General features: G+C 36.7%; 3 protein-coding genes across 7 annotated transcripts in view; all 3 read right to left on the bottom strand.

The window, feature by feature from the left end:
• Positions 1–4,512, bottom strand: part of LOC137049463 (uncharacterized) — a 6,030-nt gene extending 1,518 nt beyond the window's left edge. The window contains exons 1-4 of one of the 2 annotated variants that reach the window (XM_067427981.1): positions 2,820–4,512; positions 2,608–2,697; positions 508–597; positions 349–399 (exon numbers count right to left, since the gene is read on the bottom strand). In XM_067427981.1, coding sequence (XP_067284082.1) covers positions 349–399; positions 508–597; positions 2,608–2,697; positions 2,820–4,485 — 1,897 coding nt within the window. In that variant the 5' untranslated portion in view covers positions 4,486–4,512. The remainder of the gene's footprint in view (positions 1–348; positions 400–507; positions 598–2,607; positions 2,698–2,819) is intronic. The other variant, XM_067427982.1, reaches the window with a different exon arrangement.
• The window catches only part of rerg (RAS-like, estrogen-regulated, growth inhibitor), a 45,688-nt gene that overhangs the window by 20,118 nt on the left and 8,070 nt on the right, over positions 1–17,500 (bottom strand). The gene's annotated exons all lie outside the window — the stretch shown is intronic.
• LOC137049929 (uncharacterized) lies at positions 4,518–15,708 on the bottom strand. The gene is made up of 9 exons (XM_067428674.1): positions 15,627–15,708; positions 14,963–15,080; positions 14,730–14,807; positions 12,141–12,269; positions 10,259–10,390; positions 10,091–10,168; positions 5,420–5,518; positions 4,645–4,791; positions 4,518–4,547 (listed from the first exon to the last, which is right to left on the bottom strand). The coding sequence occupies exons 1-9, from the start codon at positions 15,704–15,706 to the stop codon at positions 4,518–4,520; spliced, it is 891 nt and encodes a 296-aa protein (XP_067284775.1). The 5' UTR covers positions 15,707–15,708.

The raw sequence follows: 17,500 nt of genomic DNA, 5'->3' as shown, positions 1-17,500 counted from the left end.
ACAGTACTTATTTGACATTGCCAACCTGTAAATTATTTTGAGAGCAATTAATAAACACAAAAAGGATTGTTTGAATAGCGTAACATGCCTTTTTCCTTTACCACTATTTGTTTAACTACTTTCAAAAATTACGCATAAACATTTTCTTAAAAATACAAACTTGTATGTGCATGTTGCTCACACATTACTGTAGCCCTGTTTGTGCTGAATAGTATAATCAGACTTTAGCCATTAATATGCTTTAAAGCAACTGAAAAAGGGGTCCAGAGGGTTAATGCAGTAAATGTAAAGTTGCAATAACTGTAACTAGTTAAGTCAGTTCTTAGCATTGCAGTCTGGACTCTTTACCTGGCTTTGAAGGCTCTTTCTCTGCTGACATGTGGCCAGGTGAAAGTTCTTCTGGAAGATAAAGCAAATAAACACTTCAATATTTTGGTGCACTGTAAGTAAAAACATCAATAATGATGACCATTCAAGGTCATTCTCAGATCACGGGTTTGACTTTACCTGTAGATTTTGAAGTGCTGCTTACTTGATGTCGCTTCTTTAGCTGAGGCTCACTTTCCCTCAAAGACTTACTGCCAACCAAAGATTCCTCTGAAGGACATAAAATAACATACTTTAATTGTAAACCATAACCAAAAGCAAGCAATTAAAAAAATACTAATGAAATACAGGTTGTACTAGGAAAGACAAGGCCAGGCCAATCTCTTTACATTACATATAATTTATATAAACGGTCAAGGGCAGAGATAGCAATGGCCATGGCCTGAACTGGTCAGAGAAAGACAACTGGTCAGTCAGTCATGACACCCAGGTTTCTTGCAACTGATTTGGATTCAGGATGTCATTCTGGGAGAGGGATTCCGAGACCTGTTTGAAAACTGCTCTTTACATAGCCTCAGATGAAATCAGACAATATTTTCTCAACTCAGCAAGTTACCCAAGCCTGTTTGAATGTGGTATGAAAAGTTCCAGAAGCCAGTGAAACGTGTGATTGCTGACACAATGGTAAAAGTTATGGCCTGAACAAGGTTTAGTAAGAATGGGGTCCAGCAGACATGCAGTAGGATGGCCACAAGTCAGTAAGCGAATGGTGGAAGTGATGCAGAGTTGATGGAGAAGAGAAGTCAGGTTGTTTACAAGTGGCTCAAAGAATTGGTTACTAGAATTCTGACATTTTCTCTCAGCAGCTCTGAGATCAGTATGCATGTTTGGTGGATAGAGGTCACAGCCTGTCTCTCATTGACCTTCAGTGAGGAAAATCTGTCGATGTAGAGTTGAGGCAACCAATGAGAAATGGGTGGGAGACAGGTTGCAGTAGAAATAAACCAGTAGTGGTGTAACAAAGAATGACATTAACTTAATGAAATAGTGGTCAGAGAAGTGCAGAGGCGTGACCGGTTGTCAGAGACATGCAGAAGTGTCACTAGGGTTGGGCGGTATATCGAGTTTGTACAATATATCGATGTTTTTAGAAACGATACGGAATAAGGCAATAGAGTTTATAACGATATACAGTAGATTGATACGAACGCATCTGAAAAACAGTGGCGCAAGCAGAATGAACTGATGGAGGCAAAGTGCATGATAAAACTTGTCCTAAACATGAAACAAGCTCTACATTAAGGGTGTCAAAATAACTGGTAAGATATAGTTAACATGTATAGAGCAGCGTGACCTTTAGACGACCTAAAGATGACCTTTAGTCCGAGATAACGTTAAGATAAATACTCGCACTGTTTAATGCATTTGAAATGTGATGCTTTCCTCAGTGCATAACTTACATTTCACAGGTATAGTCTCCATCTGTAAATGTTAGAAAGTCATGCAAATGTCTATTTTGCTGTCAGGAGAGGACGAGCCTTTGTGATCTCCGCAAAAATTCAGGCTTCCTTTAATGAGCGCTGTCACATGCACACGCGACAAACAGGTCGCCTATTTATATTTCTAAAATATTTTTTGTTGGATAATAAATGTGCCATATGTGGAATTTTTAACCTAAAAGTATGTATATTTTTTTATAAAAGTGACCATTATAATGGGGTAATCAAATAAAAGCTAATATGCTTTTGTTTTTACTTTTAGTTCAGTGAATTATTAATTTTATTTTTAGATTGTAATGTTACAATGTGATTGTGATTTTAACCCACTTTTTGCACCCAATATATTGCAGTGTCAACATTACATTCACTGTATTTGTTTATAGCCTTCAATATCAACATTGTTTTTAGGAAATCACTGGGCAGGATGTGAACTAAAATTATTATAGTAAATAGATTTTTTTTATCCAAATAGAAAACCATAGAAAATACCGGGATATATACCGTGTATCGCCATTCAACCCAAAAAATAAAATACGATTTTTTTTTTTGCCATATCGCCCAGCCCTAGGTGTGACCAGTAGGCATTCTGTGGCACAGTCTGGGTGAGAATAAGATCAAGTTCCTTACCTGCTTTGTAAGTCAGAGGGCTGCAAACCTGTTTTATCAGGGACAGCCATACAGATTTGTATAATACAAATAACAATACGTTTTTATTGTTCTTTATCCCCCATCTTAATTCTTTATCCCCCAGGAATTCACATTAGATCACAGCTGACCATACCTCTAGATGCTGAAGAGGATCGCTTTCCTGGTGGCATCTCACTCTCTTCATCCTCACTTTCAGATTCATCACTACATGCACTTACTTTCTCTGCAGAAAAGTGTGTAGAAAACCATTTGTTTCCATGCACCATAAAGAGTTAATTGTAACTGTAAATGGTGTCAATATATAATATATATAAGACCTAACATTTTTATGCCATGTGTTCTTACCATAAGGCTCAAGGTGAATTTCGTCAAGGTTTTTTCCCTTGAATTCGGCTACTCTTCCCTGTTCAAGGGCCATCAGCACCTTGCTGATTTTGGCTAGCTGCAACGTTCCTTCGGGCAACCGATAAAATTTTCGATGGACTCGTATATCGTGTCCGAGAAAATCTGCTAGCTGGTCCATCTCGGTATCCGTTAGATTCAGCACTTTAGATAAGGTTGCGATGTGTTTCCGCAGCTTTGTGGAAGATAAATTCTTTGGATGTTTGGCTCCACACTGGTGGGCAACCTTCCTGATACATTCTGTGCCATGATAGAATGAGGCCTCAGTCATGGGCTTTGCGAAAAAAAAAACATTTTCGTCCACTACACCACATTTTTGACGGTTGCTTACAAGTAGCTCCATGGACTCCAGCATACTTGGGGTCAGGAGTACTGGCACCTTTCTGTCTCGCTTGCCTCGAATTTCAATGCGCTGGAAGTGCTGACAGAGCTTCTGCTCAACTTCAGATAAAGCATCAGCGACATCAGAATGTAAGACAGATGTGTTTCGGAGAAGATATGAATTCAGCCTCATTTTCGAAACTTCTCCTGCTCTCCTGCGATTAAACAGAATTACTTCACACAGAGTTATTTGGGCAAGATTTGACCAGTTCTTCTGACTTTTCTCAAGTTTGAGCTTTTCTTGGTACAGTTTAGTTTGATTGCTGAGATGCATGTGCATTTTCTTAACATCCTCAGTAAAAGGGAGAAGTTCTGGAGAGTTCCATTTTGCTTCATTAAGAGTCTTCAAGGCTGAGGCTGACACACATTCGTTCCATTTTGTGGCATACATTTGCTTAAAAATCTTCGCATTTTTGACATCATTTTCCTCTCCTGCAATCATTGCTTCACATTCAGCAATATCAGACATTTTCTTTAGGTTGTGGCCCAGTTTCAATGCCAATGATGGAACAGTGAAGACCTCATCTTCATCTCTGAATCCTGCGGTATATTTAACAGCCGTGATACAGTGATAGAAGTTAGAGGGTGTGAAAAAGTCTTTAATACTCTGCAGATTTCCGAGTTTCCTAGCACACACCAACATCCTTCCAGCCTCACGCATTTTAGTTCTGATGTATTCGTGCTTGGTTTTGTCGCTCCCCATTTTGTTGCACAAGTGTTCTCCAAATTTGATGATACATGCATCACTTTTAACCGCTTGTGTTACTTCATCTTGCTTCATGTCACTGATCAGTTTCCATAATTTTTTTGTTACTCCTTCAGGAACAGGCTGTGCATAAGCACAAAGGGATTGAACTCTGGATCTACCTTGTTTTGTGACCTGGCACTTCTTGGCCAGGTTGCACCTTTGCATATGCCTCCAAAGTGCTTTTCGTCTGAATAGCCCTTGGCAGTTCAAACAGTGCATGTAGTCCTTAACATTCACATGTTTAACAGTGGATTGCCGTGGCACCAAAACTCCTTTACCAGCTTTAAGAACAGTGTTGTTGTGTACGCGGTTACCTTTATTCCTCAAAAGATCCAGATGAATCCTCCTTTCTTTAGAACCCTTTGGAAAAGAAAGAGCCTTTGCTACCTCCACCTCATTTTTATGAACTTGAGCCAAGTGTCTTGCCATTTTGCAGAAAGGTTTGGAGCAGAAAAAGCAATACTGCTTTTTGTTGAACATTCTTTGGCCTTTTGCAGTCTTTTTTAGTTTCATCACTGAAATCTCTTGACCGCAGTCATTGTCTGAATGAGTCATTTTCTCCTTAACTTCAAGTGGGGAATATTCCTTGTCTGCATTTACGGATGATGAGGAAGTCTCAACATTACTATCCAATGTTACATTGGGAGATCCGGGACTGGACAAAGGCTGTGGAAGGCTCTCTTTAGATTCATCTGAACAGCTCTCAGATTCAGGCACATAATCATCTTCGCTGTTGCTAATTTGGTCATCTGAAGTGGAACTGATGCTCAAGGATTTTTTGTTAAGCTGTAAATAAAATAAAAAAAACAGCTTTAGATAAAAAACAATCAAAGGGGATATCTATATGCCGGTTTCAATAGGAGTTTAGAGTATAATTAAGATTCAAATAAAATAAGCCTATAAACATGTTTTCCTACTAAATTGTAAAAATATATTTATTCATACATAAACACTAATTATTGGACTAAAAACCTCAGCACGCAATGACCCGTACGCAAGCAGTGCAGAAGCAGCTCATGCCCATTGTGCTTTCAAACTGGCAGCATTTGCGACGCACAGCTGAACAGTGGCGCGTGTACTGCAAATACAGAAGAGTACTAACCCTCAAGTTGCTCTTCTTTGTTCTGCTGAACACAAAAGATGATATTTTGAAGAATGTTTGTAACAAGGCAGACAGAGCAACCAAAAACACTATGGTGGTCAATGGGGATCTGCTTGATTACAAACATTTTCAAAAATATAATTTTTTTTGTGTTCAGTAGGACAAAGAAACTCATACAGGTTTGGAAAAACTTGAAGGTGAGTAAATGACAGGATTTTCATTTTTGGGTGAACTATCCCTTTAACAAACAACCTCAGCAGTACAACTGATGCTGTAGGCTAAATGGTCAGCACACACGAGTGAGAAACTTACTCCTACAGTCCTCTTTAGCTCTGGGATATCACAGGCTCTTGGTGATACAGAAGAACTGGGCAAATCAAGAATTACTGTATCCACATCACTGTCCTTGTCCTGGCAAAAGAGATAAATATAAATCAAATACACATTATACATACAGATAAACTGCAGCTGAGACTGCAAACCGTGATCATACATGACAATTTGTGTAAAGGCGGCTCCTGCTAGCCAGTTGAACACCTACAGTCGCTCAGTCATCACCTTTCATATTGTGCACACTAGGGATGTCACGGTACCAAAATGCAGGTGCATTTGAAATGTTAACTCATCATCTTGTAATGAATGTAATTTCAGTTCTACTTTCTGAGTATGAATTATCATATGCAGTAAAAGACAACAATACTCAATACGCAAAATGTGCGTGGCGTGCAACCTATTGGAAAGCACGGATGAGTAGCCTAATTAGTTAGGTTAGTAAAATAACGAAATTATAGTTTAAGTAGAAAATAATATTATGTAAAGAGATAGTAATAAGAAGTGCTGAAAAGTTTTTTTTTAAATCAGAATCGAACAGCCCTAAGCACAGTAAAGTTTGCTTGTGCATTCGCAGCCTTTTTGTGCCATTGTTAGTTTTAATATTTCTATAATATCCTATATATGTAAATATCCTATATTTAGTCTGTGTATATCTGATTTATCTCATATAGGATGCTTTTGGCGAGCTAATTAACGATTAGTAAAGCGCTTCATTGTACCGTCTTTATAGCTTCAGCACACGCAGTTCAAACAGAAATGCACATCATTAATAACTACTGGAGTGTAGGATTGTCATATACTTAACACTGTAATGAGAACATTTTGTAATAAAATGTGAATTCTCTGGGTTTAGTTGTTGTGTTTCAGCGCGCTGTTGTGGGAAGAGCGCGTCCACAGCGCATTCTGACCAGCACAGTCAAGTCCGCTTGCGCCTCAATATAAGCATACGCAAGTTGTTATATTAGTTCATTATGTAGTATAAACTTCTGATTAATCTCATATAGGAGATTCACTTATAGGAGAAGTGCTTCATTGTACTGCGGTGACCTTCAGTTTCAGCACACGCTCTCAGGGAAGAGCATCCACAGGAGTTATAGGCCTTCACCTGTGAGTGAATTTGTGCAAATATAAGTTGTAATATATTTATTTTTGTATAAATAGCAGATTGTTCTCATATATGATGCGTTTGGTTGTTAATTAACCTTATAAGTGCTTCAGTTTACGGTTGTTTATTCTCTTCAGTGTACACAAACAGCAATGCTATCGATAGACTAATATTAAAGATGTTGTTTTTTTTTAAACACAGAAGCATTATTTTTAATAACTAGCACTTTTATTGTTCTTTTATTTTTCCATTAACAATATGGTTTGATTAAATATCAATTTGGTCATTGATTGGGTTAGTAAAATAACTAAATTATAATTTTTTTTTATAGAAAATATCTATGTAAAGAGATAAAATAAGAAAGTGCTTAAAATTGCACAACTCTTCTTGAGCGGAAGAAGCTTTTCCCCTCACGTGCAACCTATAGAAAGCACGGAGTCATTAGTACCTGCGTGAAGTTGGCCCCCCACCCAACGCAAAACTTCGGCAAAATAGTCTCAATCGTTTGTGCTCCGTTTGTGCTGGTTTGTGCCGTAAAAATTTTCGTTTGTGCTGCTTTGGTTTTTAAGATATTAAAAGAACATTTATAGGTCATTCTGAGGTCACTCATCCCCCCCACAAGCTCCAAATTCACCCAAAATAATCTTGTTTGTTTGGGCTTCGTTTGTGCTGGTTTGTGCCATTAAACATTTTGTTTGTGCTGCTTCAATTGTTTAAATATTGAAATAGCTAATATTTATTGGTCATTCTGAGTAGAGCCCTGCATTTATGCCCAAGCCCGACGTGCCCCGACTTTTTTATGCCCCCATGGTCTTACCTAAAACTTCCAGGCTTCTCCTTCGTTTGATATTTATTGTATTAATTATAAGGAACAATGAGATGTGCTGCGCTGGTGGAAACAACATGAGACCCTGATAGCTTACGCGACTGTCAAGACTTGACAAAAATAAAATGCATGAATCTTTTCCTTTCGTTGATGTAAACTCCTCCAAAATGCCTTTCACTGTGGTGGTAGCCAAATATTATAGTCTGCTAAATTAACTAACATTGTGATGCTTGAAGTGTTCTATGGATTTTATCGGCAAGACCAGTCAAGAGTTGATTTGAGAGGCTAAATTGATTAAACATGCGTTTAACTCACTGTCGGCCGCTGTCCGCTTGGTCGTCACTTAGAAAAATTAAAACTTTAATTTAACAAACAAAAAAATGCTCTAAACATTTTTCTAAATTAACTTAATAAAGAAATGAAACGAAATATAACAACGTTGACATTAAAAACAAAACTGAACTATTTTAATGGCTGCAACAATGTAAAAAAGAAAAACGGGCTCAAGTCGGACTCGAGAATTTCGATAAGCTGTCGGACACGGTCACTCAGCCGGTATTTATTTATTTTTTTGTTGTTGTTGTGCTGCTTCCGTTTTTAAAATAGCCTACATTATAGGCCTACGAATTATAGAGGATGACAAGCTTTCTTATTAGAAGAATCAGAAATCATAGGCTATAATATTTAAAATCTTTAAGATAGGCTAGATCTTTTGGTTATAAAATAAATAAAAATTAATACAATTTTCCTCAATGTTGTTTTAGATCACAAAGCTAAAAGGAGCGTTCCAGGGCCACCCACACATTCGAAACAAATAATAGGCTGGCTAGGCCTAAAAGTATATTTAAAAATAAAAAATAAAACCCAACAACAAACCATTTCTTATTTGTCTTGTTTTTTTAAGCAGAAAACCATAGAATTTTTTTTTAATTATTTTTTTATTTATTTATTTTTATTTATTTATTTAGTGGTTTTGTTTAATTAATTGAATGAATGAGAATTGAGATGCTGCACAACTTGCCATTTCTGACACGCGCTTGCCACTAAAAAGGAGGAAAACAGAGTTTGTTCAAACAGAGAGTAGGCCTAGGCGTTATTTTAAATAACATATCCGCTGCTCTTACTATTTCTGCTAAACGTTTAGGCTAGCCCATATGCTCTTAATCCTATGTGATTCCACTGGTAAATTCATCGTCTGTAATTCAGTAAATGAATAATTTAAAAACGGAAGTAGCACAAAAGGAAATTTTACCGGCTGAGTGACCTCAGAATAACCAACAAATGCCCTATTATTTTAATATTTTAAAAACAGAAGTAGCACAAATAAAATGTTTAATGGCACAAACCAGCACAAACGAAGCATAAACAAACAAGATTATTTTGGGTGAATTTGGAGCTTAATTCAAAATCTAATATTTTAAAAACGGAAGCAGCACAAACGAAACTTTTACCGGCACAAACCAGCACAAACGGAGCACAAACGATTGAGACTATTTTGGGTGAATTTGGAGCAGGTCGGGGGGCTGGTGACGTCATCGTCTATAATTTTAAAGTCCAATATTTTAAAAACGGAAGCAGCACAAACGAAAATTTTACCGGCACAAACAAAGCACAAACCATTGAGACTATTTGGGGTGAATTTGGAGCTTGTGGGGGGGCTGAGTGACCTCAGAATGACCTATAAATGTTCTTTTAATATCTTAAAAACTAAAGCAGCACAAAGGAAAATTTTTACGGCACAAACCAGCACAAACGGAGCACAAACGATTGAGACTATTTTGCCGAAGTTTTGCGTTGGGTGGGGGGCCAACTTCACGCAGGTGTCATACGTTGTGCTTAGGGATGCACCAATACCATTTTTTTCAGAACCAATCCGATCTTAAAAATTCTGAGTATCGGTCGATACCGATACTAAACCGATCCGATACCAATGCAGTTTTGTTTAAAAATTCTATGTAGAATTTCTAAACCTTAGTGTGTTGAATTGAAAATCACTCTTTTGTGAGTTAAACACAATCAACTAAATGCAGACTTCATTATAAAGAGCAAAAACAAATAAAATATATATATATATAAATCACAATCTATGACAAAAATAGCCTACTACTATAGATGGTGAATAAATTCGATTAGTGAAAATTTCAGCAGCAAAAGTTACAAAATCACGAGTACACAATAATTGTATAAAATTTAAACATTTAAGTGGGGAAAAAATAAAGGAAACCACAAAAGTGAATAAGTGTAGCTGTAAATCTGGTAAAACGTTACACAAAATATATTCGTGAAAAACAAATAAATATATTGGTTCTCTTAATGAAAACTGGTTTCTTGTTAATAAAGGAATGGATACTGTGAATTAGGGAATAGGGATGTCACCCTAGCAAAATTCCAGTAGCCAGTACCAATTACAGTGTAATTTTACTCCGTACCAATTTTGGTAACAAACATTTTTTTTTTTTTTGTATTTAACAAAAAAATGTATACAATTCAATAAGTTTATTATTTAGGATAACCATTATAAGTAAATAATACCTAAACATTTAAAGGCGATGTGCTGTTTAAAAGTGAACATTGTTTATAAAAAAGAAGTGTGAAAAATAAGCCATAATCTAGGCTACAACACTAGCTTCTTTTCGCTTTCAAGATGATTTCTCTCTCTCTGTCAAGAAATAATTAGCAAGAAAACATCTACGAAGACATAAAAAAAATGAATACTTACCACTGATTTCTTTGTAGACAGTGACTGTTTGGTAACATCTAAAGGCATGGAACTGTCCATATTGGCCTTTGAATCCTCCTGTTCAAGTTAACAGAAATAGTCGTCATAAACTTGTCATAAATTCTTGCTATATCTTTGACTTTTTTAAACACACACACACAAATTTACCACAGATCGTTCTCTGCACATCAGCTGTAAGGCAAGGATGTCCTGCTTAAGGGGAGATGAAACCTGATCATCTGGGGTCTGGTGGGGCATGATGGGGCCAACACTTGGTGTTTCTTTTGGACTTTCCTTAGCCTGAAATAAGTTAATTTATTGCAAAACTGTAGTCATACATAGTGCATGTAATATTTTATATGAACAGTTAATTTTCTGTCTTGGCAAATGTGTAGGCCAGAGTATGTGAGCGGAGTGGAGCGGCGGCAATTTCCCCTCCACGCTCTATGCTTTCAAGACTCACTCCGCTCCAGCTCCGCTCCGGGTTCACCATCTCCCCTCTCCGCACTCCACTCCTCGCTCACTGATATCAGAAACACCGCTCCATCTTTGCTCAGAGGAAATTTGCGGCTAACTGCTAAAGTATTTTAGTGAGCTCTGAAATATCACTATAAAGTTTGGTTTATAACCTGCATTAACTGAATAAAATTATAAAAAATAAACAATAGGAGATATAGAGCCTATTTCAGCGTGGTTATTGGAACATTTGTGTGCATTTCCCCTATGCCAAACCTAATGGCTTTATCAGCATTAAAAGTTAAATATCATTGATGCTTTTTTCAGTGCAAATGTTGTTTGGAAGATGAACGTTTTCATCAGTTATTTTATCTACGGATCAATACAGATTTCTGCTCATTCAAAATCATATAATAGAATATAACAGTATACTGATAACTGTAAGCAGGTAAGCACTACAAGATGTTTTTGAATGCATTAGAGAAAACGACAAAATTACTTATTTACAAAATTACGTGTGTGAATAAGTGCTACCTGTTTAAAATGTGCTTGCACCCGATCATATTCAGTAGAAGGTAAAAAATAAATCCCTTAAACTTTCCCATCCGGCTCATGCCAATCGCCGTGATCATCTGTATCCAGCTGGTTGTTTACCGTGAGTTCTGAACATTGCACCATGTGCTTATTTAAATCTTTTCGTTTCTACACATATTAGGCTACATATTCCTCATGTCTGTGAGGCGAGCCTGCTGAGTTTCAGTTTATTTGAGACGCGCTTCAGTTCATGAGCAATGAAAGCGATGGCTTCCGCGACCTAGTCTACTTATTTATTTCTTATTTATTAAATACATGCAATTAACCGAAGAAACCTTTATTAAAATTAAGAGACAATTTGTACAAAACGAAAGAGAGGCTTTTTACAAAACAAAACTTAATATTAAACTAAATATAACCACCAAAATCATTTCTGACCCACTTGCATCTTTGCACTTATAGCCTATCATAATCAGATGAAATCTCAAAATAATATTATAATATTTAAACATAAATATGAAGAGAAAAAAAACATTGTTTAATGGCTACAACAAGTATAGTAAGCTGCAGATTTATGTCATGCCTGAGCTGGATTTGAACGAACATTATTTTACCGGCGGGTTCATGAGCGCGCGCCTGCAGATTATTGAGCTGATCACACCGGCTCCGCTCCGCTAATTAGTCATTACAGGCTCGTTCTCGATACTTACAGTGAATGTATCCGGCAGGGCCGGTCTCTCGGGTGAATGGGCTCGGGTAGGGTTAGGCTTTATTTTTTTGAGCCGATCTACGCTCTAGTTCTGGCGAAAAATGTAGTGCTGTGCCGGCCCGTTGTCATAAATTGTTCTGGTGATGGAGCGGTAGTGGAGCGCTCTCGGAGCGAGTAAAAACCACAACGCTCCGACTTAAAAATAAAAATTCGCTCCTCACTCCATTCAAAATCTCGCCGCTCCGCTCCCACTCCACTCCGCTAACATACTCTGGTGTAGGCAATGTTTTTGTTTCTAGATTTCTATTCATTTCTAAGAGACATGCATGAAATTTCAACAAAAAAAATTACCTTCTGTCTAGCTGAATGTCTCTTGGAGCATTCATCATGATGCTTTCTCAGTCTTGTGATGCGATGCTCAAACCTGTCTTTGGTCTCCTTGCTGATCCTTTTGTTGGGTTTATTTGGTCTTGGGATCTGCTAGATTACAAACATTTTCAAAAATATAATCTTTTGTGTTCAGTAGAACAAAGAAACTCATACAGTTTTGGAAAAACTTGAGGGTGAGTAAATGACAGGATTTTTATTTTTGGGTGAACTATCCCTTTAACAAACAACCTCAGCAATACAACTGATGCTCATATGACGAGTGAAGCACAACGCTTTATCTACAAAATAAATAATAGGTTCGTAATGAAATGTTACCTCACAGCCACGGAAACATAACATTCATGCCGAACGAGAGAGGCAGACTTTTCTTGAGACGTTAATTAAGATTTGGGAAAATAAATAAGAGTCTACTTTAAAGCCTATTTAAAATGCAAAGCTTAAAGGTCCCATTTTTCCAGTGTTTTTGAAGCTTTGATTATGTTTACAGTGTGCAATATAACATGAGTTCATGTTTCGCGTGTAAAAAAAAATAAAAAAAATAGTATTTTTCACACAAATTACTTATCTGTATACCACTGTTTTCACCGTCCTAAAAATGGCCTGATGATTTCCTTGTTCTATGAAGTCCCTCCTTCAGAAATACGTAACGAGTTCTGATTGGGCCAGCACTTCCCGTGTTGTGATTTGACAGCAGTTTAGCGCACGTTGCCCGGAAAGGTCCCGCCTCTTACCATAACGGGCGATGCAAGCGCTGAATGTTACTGTAAACATGTCTATTACCGTATCAATTTGAGCCGGAATCAGACCCGGAGAATATCGAAGAGGATTGATTACAACCTGTTCAAGAAAGACTTTTGCAGGATGTTTCACAATGGTAAGCTGTTTATTTAGTAGTGGTCATACTTTTACGTTTGGCTGTAACAAATTGTAATGTTAAATTTTACAAACTGTTATAAAAGCTTGTGGTATATGGTTTTGTCCGTATGTAGAATTAACAATGGTGTTGAATTTTTCAAAAGTGTATTGTTTATTCCTACCTTAGTTACGCTTGAGCACAAGTTTTGATTAGTAATATGTTTTATAGGTGTACATGTGGTAACTGTGACAAAATGAAGCTGTCCTCAGCAGAATGTGCTGCACATAGTTTTAAATTTGGATTATAATTTTTGGGAACAGAGTTAAACATAAATTGTACCCATTGATCTCTAAGTACAGCGTCCCTGGGAAGGCCAAACAAAGGTGATTTGACTCCGGGATGAAAATAACAGTATCTCAACAACATGGCAAAAACGCACTCTACAAACGCAACACGCCCCCCTTTTTTGCATATTCTTGTGGGCGGAGGTTAGTCAACAAACTGTTCTATTGACGTAATTACAGCAGGAAGTGCAGCGCTGTAGTCCAAACCGGCCGCTCGCTGTAGGTTTTGAAAGGGAACTTCTGTTAAATAAAATATCTCGCTTGGCATTGAACTTTGAGCTTTATAATTTTACAGGTATTCTTTATGCTCTAACAGCAACATTACACACTGACTAAAGTTTGAAAGATGGGATCACGAAGGACAGGACCTTTAAATTTGGCTCACCTCACAAAGTCTACCTCTCTCATTCTGCATGAATGTTATGTTTTTGTGGCTGCGAGATAACATTTAATTGCGATCCCATTATTTATTTTGTAAATAAAGTGTTGTGCTTCACTCGTGCCATATGCGCTTCCGGTGCTAGGCTACCCTCAGACACCATGGTGTGGTTGTCACGTTAACCGGCACAGAACTAGACCACCGCGGCGGTAAAAAAAAAAAAAAATTGCCATCGTCACAGCCCTAACAGTCACTCAGTCATCACCAGGCCCACACGGAATCTGCGCGCGCAGAATTCCACAGAAAACTCCGCAGATTGTAGTGTCCATCATTTGAGAAGCTTACACAATCACGTGCCTGATTGTGAGGGTTGTAGGCTGCGTTTATTGATGTGATTTTTTTTTTAGTGAGAGAATGATATTTTAAAATGTCTAAAATAAAATTGACCACAGAGGTGTTAAGGAAACGTCACCTGACTACAAAAAGTACTTATTAATAGCTATTAAAAATACTTAATTTATTTACTTCAGTAGGTATTTATTTATTTTGCTTTATTGTTGAATGATATGAAGTTGTTTATTTAATTATTTGTCTACAATACAATTGATAAATCTATATTTTCTCTTTATTTTAGTGGATGTAGCCTGCAATAAGAGAGATCAAGCTTTGTTTAAAAAAAATCTATTTGGCTTTGTATTGTAAACCTTAAATAAAAGCTAAGAAATGAATATTTTATTTGTAATGTTTTCAGTCCCAATATTTTTAGATCTTTTTAACGCATTTAAAACCATTCCACATAATTCCGTAGATTTTTCAAAAAATTCTGCGCAGAAATCACACAAAAATTCTGCAGATTCCATGTGGCCCTGCTCACCTTTTACACTGTAGCTCCACATGGGATTTCTCTCTCTCTGCCAAGAAATAATTAAAGAGAAAACATCTATGAAGACATAAAAAAAATGAATACTTACCACTGATTTCTTTGTAGACAGTGACTGTTTGGTAACATCTAAAGGCATGGAACTGTCCATATTGGCCTTTGAATCCTCCTGTTCAAGTTAACAGAAATAGTCTGTCGTCATAAATTCTTGCTATATCTTTGATTTTTATATTTATTTTTATAAACACTACATTATACAGACTAATGAGTACAATGATTTAGGCTACTTCAATTTCCATGCATGAAATTTCAACAAAAAATTACCTTCTGTCTAGCTGAATGTCTCTTGGAGCATTCATCATGATGCTTTCTCAGTCTTGTGATGCGATGCTCAACCCTGTCTTTGGTCTCCTTGCTGATCCTTTTGTTGGGTTTATTTGTTCTGTTGGAAAGGCACAATGAACTCAATAACTGTACACATACAGTAAACAGTACACATACTTTTACACCGTGTCCTAACCGAAAGCGAGCGTTGTGGCAATGCATGTTTCTTCCACAAAGAATCAGCTCATGAACTCACCATTAGGCCACGGTATTACACGTGCGACATACACATAGAAGGCGATTTGTTATCGAATTAAGTAAAAAATAAGTACTCTGTCGACACTTAATTTTAATGTCTTATGGATCACGAATACGACGACTGAGGAAATAAACAATTCATGACCCCTTATTCCTATTACGCTCTGATTAAACTCAAGTTCAGGCCTGTGCTACAGAATCAAAGTTAATCAAAGCTTTCTTAGCTTTCTTAATTTAAGAGACGCAAACTAACATGCTTGATTGTTAACCTTAGGCCTGCCTAAATTAACGTGAACTGTTACCTTAATTAGAAGCAACGCACTTAATCTGTTTAATAATTGACGATAAATTGCCAGATTTCAAAATTGCAATGGCATTTATGTTGTTAAATAAACATTATTCTTACCTTATTTCGTCCATGATGTTTTTATTAGAATGAGACCTGTCGGAGAAGATGTCACTCGTGTCGTGTCGTGTCGTTGTCATCTCAAAATGGCTGTGAATGACTACCTCAGCATCTGCACTCCAATTAGTCTCTCCAGACAGGACCAAACTTTTTACAAACTAAAATGGCGGACGCTGCTGCGTGATGTTGATCTTAATAATTTCTAAATATCTGCCTTAGGTTAATTAAATTCATTATCTGCACAGTGATGATGATATCACTACTATTACTATTTATACATTTTGTGGGAATGCATGGTGTACTAAATAAAAAATAAAACAAAAATAATTTTCAGTTTTATAAACTACTAGATTTCATTATCTGTTATTCAGAACTAAGTCATGACATTTTTGCAAAAATATAAAATGAATTAATTAAAAATAACTAGTTTCACATGATGTATGTACATAAGTATTTTCTATAACAAAATGTAAAAATATTGTGTTTATAATTTTGTGAGGTTTTTATAATTTCATGGTTTATAGTTCTTGTGGAAGTCAATTAATTTGCATTGAGGACATGTAAATATGTCCTCATGAAATATTTTATCAATGTGACTCATTTTAGAGAAAATATGAGAGTACTAATCACAGAGACAGAAAGGGGGGAGGGGTTGGTTGCAATTGGGACTTGATATGTCAGGTGAACACACAGTTCTAGAAATTTCCATTGGGCTCATTAGGCCTTCAGAAAGGGGGGAGGGGTTGGTTGCAATGGGGACTTGATATGTCAGGTGAACACACAGTTCTAGAAATTTCCATTGGGCTCATTGGGCCGTCTGACAGTCTGCTGTCAGCTGTGATTTGTTTAGACCCTTACATGAGTAAGCTTATTATGTTTTATGTCTGATGCAGGCGATGAGATCCAGGCAGTCCAGCGATGATTATGTCAGAGATCATATTTGAATAAGGAATAAGACATTTTTTTTATTATATAGACAAACAAATGAACCCATTTTTCCCAGAGATAACATATGATGACATGGTATTTGTAAGGATATTAAACAATGAATGTAAATTGTGTGTGTGTGTGTGTGTATATATATATATATATATATATATATATATATATATATATATATATATATATATATATATATATATATATATATATATATATATACACACATACATACATACATACATACGGTTACTGTTTTTTCATCTTTGTTAACGTTCATTAATAAAAAAAAAATACAGCGTTAACACTTTACTATAAGGTTTCATTTGTTAACATTAGTTAACATGAACTAATAATGAACCGCTCTTATAAAGCATTTATTTATCTTTGTTAATGTTCATTTTAACATTTACTAATGCATTATTAAAATCTTGTTAACATTAGTAAATGCACTGTGAACTAACATGAACAGCTGGATTTTTATTAACTAACGTTAACAAAGATGAACTAATGCTGAACAGAGGTGTTGTTCATGGTTAGTTCATGTTAACTAATGCATTAACTAATGTTAACAAGATTTGAATAAAGTATTAGTAAATATTGAAACTAATGTAGTTAACTAATGAACCTTATTGTAAAGTGTTACTATATATTCTAATATACATATGTGAACCCTCCAGTTCGAACTGCCCCGCTCCAAGCGGGACTCAAACCCTGGTCCACCGGCATGAGAGTTAGACACTCTAACAAGGAGGCTAAAGGCTGCAACCTCTAGCGTCAGTCACTCTTGAGATCAGAGGAGTGAAGATGGCCATCACCACACAAGAGCCATAAACGGCGGCCAAAAGGGCTACTGCCAGAGTGGACTCCGCCTCCCGTCTCCGGTCCAGAGTGGACACTGGTACTGCTGGGGTCTCCTGAAACCCCACCCAGCT

This window comes from Pseudorasbora parva, chromosome 20, assembly GCF_024679245.1.
Source record: "Pseudorasbora parva isolate DD20220531a chromosome 20, ASM2467924v1, whole genome shotgun sequence".
NCBI lineage: Eukaryota > Metazoa > Chordata > Actinopteri > Cypriniformes > Gobionidae > Pseudorasbora > Pseudorasbora parva.
The sequence above is the reverse complement of the archived record's forward strand: the minus strand, read 5'-3'. Positions and strand labels throughout refer to the sequence as shown.

Coding starts and splice junctions, on each gene's coding strand:
- LOC137049929 (XM_067428674.1), bottom strand. CDS start 15,706: ATGACAACGACACGACACGACACGAGTGACATCTTCTCCGACAGGTCT. Junction 14,808..14,962: donor GACATTCAGCTAGACAGAAG/GTAATTTTTTGT, acceptor TAACTTGAACAG/GAGGATTCAAAGGCCAATAT. Junction 10,391..12,140: donor GACATTCAGCTAGACAGAAG/GTAATTTTTTTT, acceptor AACTTATTTCAG/GCTAAGGAAAGTCCAAAAGA.